The following is a 14,036-nucleotide window of genomic DNA, read 5'->3' as shown; positions in this document are numbered from 1 at the left end:
TCCCTGGGTCAGGACCTGTCAAGGCTCAACCCAAACCTGTCAAGTAAGATATATTAATTAATACATCTAGGTATTTCCTGATAAACAAGGACGTTTTTGAATTCCCTGCTAATATTTTTTCAGATGGTTTAAAAAGCTGGTTATCACACAGGGAATATATAACGTACCATTAGGCTATGTATGCAACCATCAAAAACTGTAGTAAATTCCAGTGCATAATTTCAGCTAGGTTTCACCTCAAATCTTTCAGAAACCAGAATCGAGGATTCAAACCTCATACATGATGCATTAGTTGAGACTAATGCAGGCTAACTAAAAAAGAGTGCCTGTAAGCATGTAAAGAATGTATTTCCTTCCAGACTGCTGTGATGTGGTATAGTTTGCTAAGAGTAGGACAAGGATGGCAGAAATCCAGGTTCATACTTAATTATTAAACTTGCTGGGTAGAGTTGGACAAATTATTATCTCTTATCTGGGGTATGATATTATCTTATAAGATAAGACAGAAGTGCCCTGAGTTAGTAAAACTGATCATCTGAGTAGTGAGGTCAATCTGGCTTTGGATGGGGTCACACTCCCCCTGAAAGACAAAGTCAGCAGCTTAGGGATGTTTCTGGACCCGATAGTGTCCTTAGAGGCACAGGTGGCGGTGGTGTGCAGAGGTGCTTTTCATCAGCTACGGTTGGTATGCCAGCTGCAGTCCTACTTGGAGAAGTTGGACCTGACATCAGTCATTCATGCTTTGGTAATATCCAGATTCAACTGCTGCAATGCACTCTATGTGGGGCTGACCATGAAGACAGTTTGGAAGCTTCAGCTGCTCCAAAACACTGCTGCAAAGGTGCTTGCGGCCGCAAGTCACTTCATGAGTGTCATACGCATCCTACGGCAACTTCGTTGGTTACCAGTCCACTTCCAGGCTAGATTCAAGGTGCTGGTCTTGACAAGTCTACATGGCTTGGCGCTGGGGTAACTGTTGGACCACATTCGCCAATATGAACCTTCCAGGGTCCTCCACTCAACATCTCGGGCCCTGCTCATAGCCCTGCCACTAACAGAGATCCAGTTGGCAGGGACTAGAGATGGGGCTTTTTCGGTTGTGGCCCTTTGGCTTTGGAACGCCCTCCCCGAAGAGCTTCGCCATGCTCCCTCCCTAAGTGTTTCTGAAAAACAATTTAAAATGCATCTTTTATTAAACATTTTATTGGCTGCTTTTATCTGGTAGGGGTGGTTTTTTAAAGCTTTTTATTAATAATTTTTAATTTGAAACTTTTAAAAATTGTAATTTTAAACACTGTTTTAGCCTGGACTTTTAACTTTTTAAATTTTATTAATCTTTTACTTTACATTGTATCTTATTTTATTTATGTTGTGAGCCACCCCGAGCAGTAGTGTACTAGAGAAGCGGGTTATATATACTTTAAATAATGTAGCTCAGCCTAACCTACCTTCCTAAGTGATTGTGAAGTTAAATCTGCTTTTAAGCTCTGCAGGGCAAGGGCAAGGGCAAGATACAAATTCAACTAAAAATAATAGGCAACATCCAGACTAGTTAGTTGTGACTAAGCACCATTGAAATCAATGAGGAAAAGTTTGTCATAGCTAACTTAAATACCATTAATTTCAAAAGTCATAGCTACATTATTCTAGATGTTGCCCATTAAATACTGCAGCAAGATCACCTTACCTGGGGCTAGGGATAGGACTCCTTTAGGAGCTTTATACTCACTCACTCACTCACTCACTCACTCTTAATCTATATTAGATATGACATATAAATTATAAGGCTGTCTAAGAAATTCACAAAACTTCACAGTCAACACCATGGCTGTTTCATTACAATTATAAAAAACAATCTGTCATATTAAAATACTGCTTGCAGCACCAATCTTTTATACAAGTTAAATCTACATAGTGAGTTAAGCTGTGAGACTTGGCATGTCTTGAGCTCAATGAATGAATTGAGCATAATCCTGAGGGAGTAGAATCCTATATATCCTCTAGCTCTCCTAAGTCCCAGGGAAATGTTTTCCTGTGTAATCCTGTTGACCCATATTTAGGTATAAAAATAATGAATGGAGGTAGACTTATTTCCTGAGGCCCACTACTTAAACAGCTGTCACTATTTTTGATTTGCTAGTAGGCACAGTGAGGAAATAAGTTGCCTAGCGAGCAAGAGGTTGCTCGCAGTCCAATATAACAAACAGAAAGAATTAAGAAATTCCATTTACAGTTATTTGTGTTCAGGATAGCCACCTAATGGCACAGTGGGGAAGTAACTTGCCTAAGGAGCAAGAGGTTGCCGGTTCAAATTCCCTCTGGTATGTTTCCCAGACTATGGGACACACCCATATCGGGCAGCAGTGATATAGGAAGATGCTGAAAGGCATCATCTCATACAGTGTGGGAGATGGCAATAGTAAACTTCTCCTGTATTCTACCAAAGAAAACCGCAGGAGTCGAGACCGACTCAACAGCGCAACTTTGCCTTCACTTTTAGAAGCTCACTCTCTTTGCCTTTCTCATTAGTACGTTCCCGCCCATTTCATGTGACAAATGACTATTAATGGAAGTTAAAAACAGTTCCACTCTTTCCATCCTTTATCACTGCCCTTTTACTGAGTTTTCTCAATTTGGCCAGCAGGTGTCGCTCTTAAAGAGTCCTTCATTACCTCTGCTGACACCACCAATAAAGTAGTTGAACTGAGTATTTACAACTTTGTATCAGGACTTAGTTTCTGCTTAATATTGTGCTCCAAATGTTATTTTAAAAGGTATAATTTATATATATTTTCCCATTTATCTTGGTGTAGGTTACAATTTTGCTGGTTCAAATAGACTAATCACTAGCAACAATCTGCATTATCTACTGCAGCACTGATGGATTACAGCAGAATATAAGTAGAGGATTTTTTTTAAATGGAGAGAGATCTAATAGAGATAAATGGGAAACAGCATCTAAAAAACACCATTAAGATTTTAGATCTTTTTAAACTGTGAGCCCCTTTGGGACAGGGAGCCATGTTCTCATTCTTTTTGCTACATATACTGCTTTATGAGCTTTTTGTTGTTGTTAAGAAATGGTATATAAAGCATTCTTAACAATAATAAATCTATAAATTATTGGGAAGATGGTTCTTAGGGCAATCCTTGAGTAGCAAATATTTCACTGTTCTGGTTAGAATGTTGATTGGTTGTCAGGAAAGCCGTTTACTGGTCCCTTCAGTAATCTGATGTGGTAGAATGATATTTCACCTGAGCCAGAGTCACAGAAGACCAATCAGATGCTGCGGAAGCCAAAGGGTTGTGCAGGATAGGCTGTCCTTGGCCTGGGGGGTGGTCTTAGGGAATATGTTGGTTCCTCTCAACTGTAACTGTCATTGTAGACACAGATCTCTGGAAAGCCAAAGAAGGTGAGGTGCTTAAAACTGTATTAATTAGATATGTAATCTGACAGTTTTACCAAAGTTGGGAATATCACATTCTAAGACTTAGTGCCCCTCTGCACTGAAATATTTCCCAGCATTTGTCTATGTTGGGTTGACCGCTTTGGCTGTTATGTGACTTGTTTCTTCAGAAAAAGTTGCGAATTCGATTCCTTCAAAATGACACGGATTAACTGATTTGAGAGGGGAAATACACAGGATAAAGCAGGGGGAGGAGATTGTTCACAAGGCTATATACATTTATTGTGTGTTTAGAATAACCACCACACCTTGACTTTTAACCTCAGTAATTTTAGAAACACTTCCCTGTTCTTTAATACAGTTTGCAAAAGTGGGAATGTTTTATAGAGTAGTCAGCTTTCCAGCCTGCCATGGTGGCTGTGCATTAGCAGCAGTTTCATGTACAGACGTTAGGAAGTGATAATATGTCTGTGGTTTGAAAAGTTTTACCTGTTGATAAGGTTGCTGCTAGGGGTGTTTACAAAAAACCGGTTTCCCCAATTCAGTTCAGATTTGAACAGGACTGGCTCAGTATTGCCCCCTCTGAACCAGGGCTCCGGCTTGGTTTGAATTTGAACCAACTTGGGCCCAGTTCGAAGCTCCTTATGTTATGGGCACCATAACATATCAGAACCCTCTCTTATACATTTTGCTTCTGGCAAAACTGGATAAGCATACCTTGAGTGGATTGGATTTGAGGGTGGGGAAGGAGGCGGAAGGCCAGGGCCAGGTGGCATAACAAGGACCGCTGTGGCCTTCCTCCTTCTCCTGCACAAGCAACATAGACCTATTATTTAAAATAATAAGCTAAGGCACGCAATACTCAAGCCTAACACATAGTAATGATTGTTTTTCTTGATATTATAAATAAAACACAGGAAATCAGTCACTGTACATGCTTTGGCGGCTTTTAGGGTAACCTCATAGGTATTTTCTAGTTCATTAAATTCTATGATCACCTTTTGGAGGTCTTGCCCCATTTCCTCCAATTGAGCAAGCTCTGCTTCCAATTTTTGTAACCCCTTGATGGGGGCAGCCCAATTAAAAATCCATTGGGTTGGATGGGCAAGGTTCATCTCATACTCATAGGCAAGCCTTGGGGGCCAGTCCAGGGAGATTGTATGATTCCCCAGGCTCATCCTCCAGTGCTGGCTGCCCCTTTCCCCAATCCGTCTAATACAGGCAGAGCAGTTAGCGAAAGAGGTTGCACCCCCTCTACCAGTGAAGATTTATATACTAAATATGCTCATTAGCTAGTATACAAATTAGGTCTGGCTCATAGTGTCACCAAGTGACCAAGTTCTTTTATATTAGTGACCATGTATGATCTGGGCGCATAGAAAAAAGGAGATCAAACCAATCCTCAAAGATTCAATGGGCTTTATTGAGTATAAAAGAATAACAACATAATCTAGCAAAGCAGAAAGCAGAACATTCTATCAATATCAGCAACAGTATTTCCTAGCCAGCACCAATATTCAACCCGTGTGCCTAACTAACATATGTGTGTGCAATTAAATCTTCCTAGAGCCTAATACAATTCAGATACAGGCAGAAAGGGGGGGGAGGAAGGCTGAGGACTAACATGGTTTGGGGAGATTAGTAGAGGAAAAGGGGGTGAAGGAGAAGGGAGCAGGGAAAGGGGGAGGGATGAGGGGATTCCAGGCTTGTAGGAGCAGCATATTTACCCAGGACCAGAGACTTGAGAGCGGTGAATCTCTTCAGCTGAAGGAGTGAGGAGTTTGGCTGGAGACAGGAGCTTTTGCAGTTGCTTCAGATCATGGCTGAGAGCCAGAGCACCATGGCTGGGGAGTCTTGACCTTCTCACTGCACAGTAGAAGTCACAGACAGCCTCTGTCCATGGGCAGAGTTCCTGCTTGTTGCCTTGCGGTTTAGCAGCAAACTCTGGGAAGGCGTGTGAGCAGATTGCCCGTAGGCACAGAACTGCTTGTAGGAGACAGTTCCTGTCCATGGGCAGAGTTCCTGCTTAGCCCCGCAGCTTGGCAGCAAACCCTGGCATTGCTGTGAGCAAATCTTGCTGTAGTCACAAGATAGCTAAACTCTCTGTCTAGCAGCCTCCTTCTTTATAGTGCATTCTCCTTTGATCTTTTTGATCTCATAGGACCTATTCAAATCTCATCCTTTCCTGGGTTCCCCAAAAAGGTGACAACTCACTGCTACCTTCTGGACAATGTCTTTTTTTTATTATTCAGGATATTGGCCAGTCCAGAGAGATCTCAATCTCATCTTCTGTAAACGGTGAGCTCAGAAGGGAGGGGGAACATTGTCCAAGACAAATCTGCATCTCAGAGCTGCAAATTGCATCTCGCCAGTCTGACCCCAAAAGGTGTTAAAGTCAGGAGTTAGAGAGAATTAGTTCCATCTGTGTGAGACAGCAATTCCATTATTTCTTGTGTACCTCTATCTAGTGTGTAATTATAACAAGAGAATATTTAACATGAAAAGGTATACATGTGTGAGACGCTCAATACATTTGTGACATCAGTGAGGTAAGAATTAAAGTCTACAGGCATTTTCTTTGTATCCATTTAGCTATGTTGAATCTCTATAGAGAGCAATTGAGTTAATCGTTGGCAAGGATTAGCATGGATCTCTTGTAACAGGAGAGGAACTCAGCCTCTGGCCTCTCCACAGACATTATGAGCCACATTTTAGCATATGAGTAGCTCAGGCCAAGCCTTTGTGCTTACCCATTTTACAAAACAATGCTGGATTGCCTCCTGCTCCACAGAGCAGTTGACCTGGGTGCCAGTTCACCTCAAGTTCAGGTATCATTTCATTTCTTAATATAAAATGGAATCAGACACAGGCCTATATTTCACATACTTCTGAGTTAGTACCTCTGGTTCTGATATATGGACCGTCTATAACACTACTTGCATTTTAAATTGATTACTTACAGCTTCTGCTGGCAGCCGTGGTGACAATAGGGCTCACACAACCCCTGCCAGCCTCCTGCCAAGTCTCCAGGGCCAGAACGGGCCTGGTTCTTCTTTGGCCTGTTTCGGGCCTCTGGGCTACCATGGAGGCAATTTGTTTGACCTCCGTGCATGCACACAGGCCATTTGTGTGACCATGCAAATTGTGTGGTCAAACATACGGCCTGTGCATATGTGCAGAGGTTAAAAAATGGCCTCCACACATGTGTAGAGACCTGAATTGGGCCCAGATTGGCTCAGGAGACTCTGGGGGTGGCTAATGGGGGTTGGGGGAGCTGTCACCCACCCATGGCCACCAGCAGAAGGTGTAAGTAATCAATTTTATTTGCAAGTAGGGGCTTTGAACTGGGCCTGAGCTTGCAGTCTGTAACTCTATACTTTTTATCACTCTTGTCTCTCACCAACATAATTGTGATCAAAAGTATGATGTGGCCTGGTGCAGGAATAAGTCCGCTGTACTTAGGAGGACTTACTTCTGAGTCAACATGCATAGTATCACGTTGCAGGAGCATGGACTCCATATATCACTTGATGTGGATTAAATACCTCTTAATATCCTCTACCAGCCAGAATCAGGACAACTATATTTTCTACTCTTTCATTATATATTTATGAATCAGTGAAGATGTTACACCACCTTTTGATCATTGAGAGCATAGTTAGGATGAATTCATTGAAACACAATCTATTGTGCATATAAAACATACATATATTAATTACTGTGTATGTTACATAAAAACCAAATAAGACTGGAAGTGGGAAGCATCATGTCAAAAGAGTAATCTTGGGGGTTATATGGCAGATTTGCATGTGCAAATTTTAATATTTCTGGATTTGTTTGTGCAGAAGGATCTAATTTTAAGGATGTTTCCATAAAACCTAATGGCACTACCCAATAGACAGAAATTTCTGCTTACTTTCACATTTTTTAGAGGGCATCAATCTGTAGTTAATGTGTTAGCAACAACTCTGTAGCAATTTATTATATTTGCATTTACAAGATATACTTTTTCAAGGTAATGTTGGTCTTACATCAAGGTATGCTCTTATTTTATGTCAGGAAAAAAATGATACAAAATCACTTCTAATCAGAAAGCAGAGACTCCTCCTATGACTACAATTGTGATGTGAGGCCAGAGCTCTATGTTGTCTCAAGGGTGCAAATCCTAATTCCTCTCACGGCCACAAGGTATGTGAAACTGTAAAAGTGCCGCCAATTCAGTTGTTATCACAATGGGTTTAAAGCAATTGACAATGTACTTTAAAAAGAGAAAGAGATAAGAATCTTGAGCTGTCTATAGGGTCTATTTCTCTTTTGACCATCTGAAGCAGTTCCAGCCTCTCTTTACATAAAGAGATTTACTAGGATTGATCCCCTGGCACTGAAAGTGTTCTGGACAATTTCTTGCATCTTCACATGTCCTGCTCTATTTTCCATGTATAAGAGTGTGAAATTTGCTTCTCCAAGTTTAATGGGATTGTATGAAACTCCACATGAAATAATAATAAGAAAAAGCCAGAGGGGCATCTCAATCTGTCATATCCTGAACATAAAGTTAGGGTTTATATTTATACATAGAGAGCCAGCGTGGTGTAATGGTTAGAGTGCTGGACTAGGACCGGGGAGACCGGAGTTCAAATCCCCATTAAGCCATGATACTCTGGGCCAGTCACTTCTCTCTCAGCCTAACCTACTTCACAAGGTTATTGTGAGGAGAAACTTAAGTATGTAGAACACCACTCTGGGCTCCTTGGAGAAAGAGCGAGATATAAAATGTAAATACTACTACTACTAATAAAGTTGTGCCATTGAGAGTTGGTGCCACAGAGCCCTGTGGTTGTCTTTGGTAGAATACAGGAGGGGTTTACCATTGCCATCTCCCACACAGTATGAGATGATGCCTTTCAGCATCTTCCTATATCACTGCTGCCCGATATGGGTGTGTCCCATAGTCTGGGAAACATACCAGAGGGAATTTGAACCGGCAACCTCTTGCTCCTTAGGCAAGTTACTTCCCCACTGTGCCATTAGGTGGCTATCCTGAACACAAATAACTGTAAATGGAATTTCTTAAGTTCTTTCTCAGATTGTTATATTGGACTGTGTAGCTTTAAAAAAAGAATTTATGGATGCATGGAAATATGCAGTTCATTACCACTCATCCTGTGCATGGTAATGAATCACACATACAAAGAGAGCTGCTGTTTTTGTATTAGCCCAGAATAACTAGGCTGCTTTAACAAATAAGAGCTCCAATTCTATGCAAAAGATGTTTGTAAGGCCCTCTAAAGTAGGACGTGCATATGACTGAACTGTGCATTATTTTGGATTGACTTGAATGCAGTAAAACCTGTATTCAATAAATAGACGGAGACTTCTGAGCGAACATGCAAAAGGGCAGTTTGAGTGGAAAGCTCCTGGTTTAAAACTTTAAGTATCACCTCAGCCATGAACTCTCTAGCTGACCTTAAGCCCGGTCATTATTTGTCAACCTCAGCCTCACAGCTGTACCACTGGGCGGTTAAGCTAAAAGGACTGGTTAATGCGAGTGATTTGTTGCAGGCTGCGCGCCCCTGCCTTTTTTACTCGGAACAATTGCGATTAGCAAGAATTCACAGGACTTCGTAAGGATTCCCGAGCCTATAGATGTCCTCTACACGGAATTAAAAGTAAAGTGTGCCGCCAAGTCGATTTCGACTCCTGGCGCCCACTTTGGTAGAATACAGGAGGGGTTTAACCCCACTTTATCCAACAGGACTTATACCTAGGTAAGTGTGCATACGTTGGCATGGCAGCGGTGTACTTCGAGCCTCTGCCTAAGGTTACCATCTAGCGCACACTTGCCATAGACTTCTAGGCATCTAAATATACTAAACAACAACAAATATTTATACTAAATAAATAATATATGTTCGGGAGTAAATCCCTCTGATTGCAACGGGACTTGCTCCCTACTCAGTTGCCGCCCTTAAAAGCCCCTTTGAACTCGGTGGGACACCGGGCGCCTAAGTAACCATAAGTAGCATTTGGAGCGGGAGTTGAAGGGATCGCCCAGCTTTAGCTGGGCGGAGAAAGACTTCGCTCCTTCGGGCCGAGCAGGAAGAAACGGCAGCAACATTTCCCTCTGGAGCTGCGTTGAAGGCCAGAGGCCCTAAGGCGGGGAAAGCCCCTGCGAGGCGCCTCCCTGCCCGCTTTCCGGCCTGGGGCAAGGTGCTGCGTGTGTAACAAAGCCCTGGTAACGTGGTTGCTACCGCAGCGCCGGCTGCTTGGTAACCCGGCGCTGTCCCTTTAAGCTGCTGCAGGGCGGGGCGGAGAGAGGCGAAGAAATCCCTTCCACCACCACCCCCAGCCCCTGGCTGGCTGCCTCCTTCCGCCAGTCAGGCTGGTTGCTGGGTCCCGAAGCCCTCAGCTTCCTCCTTTCTCCTTCGCGCGCTCACTTCCATCCCATGCGGGTAGCGGCGCGGAAGAAGTCTTTGGTGGCTGCAGCGGCAGCAGTGCAGCCCCCGGCGGGCGGCGGCGGCGCTAGCAGCAGCAGCAGGAGCCGCAACAACAACAGCGGAGGCTCCACTTCTTCTGGCCATGTCCCGCTATTCTTGCTGCTGAGTCCGGCCGGGTGGTGGGGTATCCGCCACCGCCGCCGGAGTCGCAGCTCTGGGGAGCACTCATGAGTGCGGAGACTGTTTCCCGCGCCTCTACGCAGCTCCGCGCCCTCTTTCGGATGGAGCCGGCCCCACTCGCCGCCTCTGAGCAGCTGGTGGGAGCCTCTGAGTTTCTCAAAGGTGAGAGAGCTGGAAAAACAAGCTGGAGAACGAGGGTGGGAGTTCTTCTGTGCGCGCGCGTTTGCGCCCTTAACTTGTTTCTATCTTCCTTAAAGGCTCTTGCCTCTTCCCTAACAGTACCCATTCGGTTGCTGAGGGGGCAAAAATGTTGCTCTGAGCGGCCAGCCGACGCAACGCCTCTGTCCCCAAAAGTAAACTTTTCCACTTGTCATGGTTGGGGAGGTCGAATGGGGAGGGGAGTAGAGAGCTGCTAACCCTCGGAAGGGCAACATTATCCTTATCCTGAAATGAAGCCTTGAGAAATGTAGTGCTTTATCATTACTTCATTATAAACCGTTCTTTGAGTAGGCTTTACCTAGGAGTAGGTCCTACTAAATTTTGCTATGAGGAGAAGTGTTTGGGTGCAGCCCTAAGGTGACTTGCCAGTCCTAAGATAGAGTTACAGTGTTCTTCTAAATAGTAGGCTTGCAGTTAATGCCAAGCAGTGAGAGATTACTATTTTTTATAATTATTAGTTGGTTTGTAAAAGTTAAAATACAATACAACTCCATAAAAATCACATTTAAAATCAGCTAAACAATAAAAACCATAGCACGCACAGACACTCACATGCACACATAAAAAAGACAAACAGGAGCAGGAAAGCTGATAGATCCAGCAGCTGCTAAGGGATAAAAAGCCTGAACAAATAAAAAGGCCTTTAGCTTTTTTAAAAGCAGCCACAGATGTGAAAGAGTGGCCATTCACTGGGAGAGCATTCCAGAGCTTGGGGGCAACAACAGAGAAGGCCCTTTCCCTTGTGCATTGTCCTGTTTCAATGTTGGGCACACGGAGCAAAGGCCTCTGTGACAACCTTGCTGGGTGGGCAGAAACGCTTGGGAAGCAGACAGTCCTTCAGGTATCAAGGACCCAAACCATTAAGGGCTTTAAAGGTAATATATGCACAGATAAACTTGTGTTGAAGTTTAAGCTACTACATAGGTATTCACTTATCTCTCAAATGACATTTTTTTCAGACCGACTATATTTTGCTACTTTACGGAACAGACCTAAAAGCACAGTAAACACTCACTATTTCTGTACGGATGAGGAATTTGTCTATGAAAAGTAAGTTAACACATCCTACACCCCCACCCCCCATTGCATTCTTCACCACTCCTGTTTGGTTTCGTTTTCTTGTTTGAAGTGTTTCTCTCTTTTTTTTTCCTTGGGCTATCACCAAGTGATTAGTGATTAGCATTAGTTCTCCTTTCCTCTTGCCCGCCCTCCCAAGAGCAATACTATACTGAAATAACTTGGTTTCTTGTGTAGGCTAGCTATACATGTTGCAAATGAGTTATTTATAAAGCCACAGATCCAATCTTAAGACTAATTGTATCTTAGTGGAAACTTAAGTTGAAAATGAATGTGTGGTTCCCTCCCCATCCTATTACTCATTTTTTGTAAAACAGATCCTACTCTTAAGTGACTGTGGGCTTTGACAACTCTGAGACTGAGTAAAAATGTTTTTAAAACCCTACTCAATCTCCTTCATCCTGGCTTTTTAAAAAAAGGAAACTGACTATACCTGCACAATGTCTCCAAATGCTTAGTTATGGTATCGTGCCTACAATTTGATGAAAGAGCAAAAATTCATGGCTTTGCCGCTGATCTGCAAAGTGCATGTTAGTTACACTAGGTTAGCAATTGACAGTGTATATTTAACTTCCAGCATTGTGTTCTCTATAACTAGCTATTCAGGATTACGTTGAAGAGAGCCTCAGTTTTGAGATCTTTAAAACATAATTCTTAATAAAATCCTTAGTTCATTAAGTAGCTCCTGTAACTGTTGAACTTGCCTTGATGAGCGTGCTGTGATTGAGACTACTCAAAGATTTCCTGGGACAAAACAACTTAAAGAGCCCATAGAGAATTATGACCAAGTGCATAAGAAACTTTTGTAAACACAGTGTCAACTTGAATGACAACACTGCATGTCCGTTTGCTGCGGGTTCCTTTCTCCCAAACACGGTATAGTCATGGAGCCTTGGCACTGGAGACTGGAGAGCTCCTCTTAATATGCAAGATTTAGGACAGATGAAGCTGAGGTGGAGGATTGGCAATAAAGCTCTTGCTAATAATATTTCTATAATAGCCTGAATCTAGTTCAGTAATCAACAGTTCTATAATTAAAACGTAAAAGCAACTTGAAAGGAAACTTTTAGTAAAGAGAAGACTCAAAATCTTTGTGTGAAATGGGTTTGAGTGCTACCTAAGTATTTTTGTACCCAACAAAAAAAGTTAACCTTAACCAAGTAACACTGTTTTGCCTTTCACAGAACTAACTTTGTTGATTGCGTCCTGTTTCAATGAAAGAGAGTCTGCAGTTAAAAAAAAAACCATTTGCTGAAGTAATGGTGTAAGAATCATTTGAATTTTTTAAATTGCATATAGTGCAATATTATGTATTTTACTCAGAAGTACCATGTGTTCAATGGGACTAATTCCCGAGTAAGAGTACATGGGATTGCACCATTAGTTATACTACTTAAACTGACTTACAGGTTATTTGAACGTTCATGTTTCATGCTGAAGATGGTGGTGCACCCTTCTGCCAAAAAGGGGAAATTGATGTGGTGCCAGCTTCATATTGAGCAGTCAAACGAATTTTATTGCAACATTACATTGCTTCCTGAGACTTGTGTTTCTTCTGTCTGGTCTAGTAGTGGATCATTAGGATTAGTTATTTTCTGGACATATGGAGGTTTGTGTTGGGCCTTAAGGGATGCTGGGCATCCGCTTGATAGAAAAGAGATCAAAATAAATATAGCAGCATATTTCCTGAAGCAGAAGGGGAAGGCAGGAATAGAGAAAGGTAATACTAGTACTGGAGCAGATATTGTCCTGGGCTGCAGTCTAAGAAGGTGTAAAAATATGTAGGATTAACCTTTTGAATAACTGACAGGACAAACGTATATTTAAAGCAGCCAAATGCTTTTAACATAGGCTGCAATCCTACGCACACTTGATTGGGAAGTGGAATAAACCCCATTGAATACAGGAGGATAATAGATAGGATTGTACTGTTGGAGTTCTGAATTTTAGATTCTTGTTATTTATTAGCTTAGCTTAATGACAGCTTTCCTGCTTGATCATAAGGTGACGTATTTTGGGGTGCATGTCTTTTAGATTGGATTATTTGGGAATGTTGAGGCAAGAATCTGTTGTAACCTTAGCCTTATGCACAAGGGGGAAAGCCCCAATGAGCACAGCGGGGTTTATAACTGGATTTATATATGTGTGTGTGCGTGTGTGTGCTCGTGTGTATGTCTCTGATTCTCTAAAGTCATAACCATATCTAGTAGAGAGGGATTTGTTGTCTTGTCATACAGTGTCAAAGCATAGGAGTGGCCAGGATTTAGGCTTCTGAGATAAGTTGTTTTACTAGAACCCCAAGGCCCACCAACCAGAGCCAAGAGTAAAAAAAGTGGGTTGGGGAAATATAGTCAGATACAAAATGGTGGTTTTCAGGGGCAGAGTCAATTACCAACTGCATTTCATGGGCTATTCACTATGCATTTCTGCTTAGTAGTCTACTGCATAGCATGCTTTGGAAAAGAAATACTTAGTATTTTATGTTTTGTGGGTGTTAACGGAAATGAAGGTGTTCTTTCCTCTCAAAGCAGTTTGGCCCAGTCACTTGTCTTGCTTAAGTGACCGAAATCAAATGGACTTAGCACTTGAGATGCCTAGTCTGCTGTACTTTGAAATAAATAAAATGCCCCAAAATATCTAGCCAGACTGATTGATTAGCGGAACTTGCTGGTGTTTTTAAGTAACTTGACTGATACACAATCTCATTCTTGTCAAC

General features: G+C 42.4%; 1 protein-coding gene across 7 annotated transcripts in view; it reads left to right on the top strand.

Moving 5' to 3' along the window:
• Positions 1–9,696: 9,696 nt before the first annotated feature.
• The window catches only part of CDC14A (cell division cycle 14A), a 185,554-nt gene continuing 181,214 nt past the window's right edge, over positions 9,697–14,036 (top strand). For 6 of the 7 annotated variants that reach the window (XR_008307409.1, XM_053251102.1, XM_053251106.1 and 3 more), the window contains exons 1-2: positions 9,699–10,186; positions 11,203–11,293. Coding sequence is in view for 6 of the 7 variants with exons in the window: in XM_053251102.1 (XP_053107077.1) it covers positions 10,072–10,186; positions 11,203–11,293 (206 nt within the window). In the remaining variant the exon portion in view is untranslated. Of the gene's footprint in view, positions 10,187–11,202; positions 11,294–14,036 lie in introns of all 7 variants that reach the window. The other variant, XM_053251101.1, reaches the window with a different exon arrangement.

The sequence above is a fragment of the Hemicordylus capensis genome, chromosome 4 (assembly GCF_027244095.1).
Source record: "Hemicordylus capensis ecotype Gifberg chromosome 4, rHemCap1.1.pri, whole genome shotgun sequence".
NCBI classification, from domain to species: Eukaryota; Metazoa; Chordata; class Lepidosauria; order Squamata; family Cordylidae; genus Hemicordylus; species Hemicordylus capensis.
This window is presented reverse-complemented; position numbering and strand designations above follow the sequence as displayed.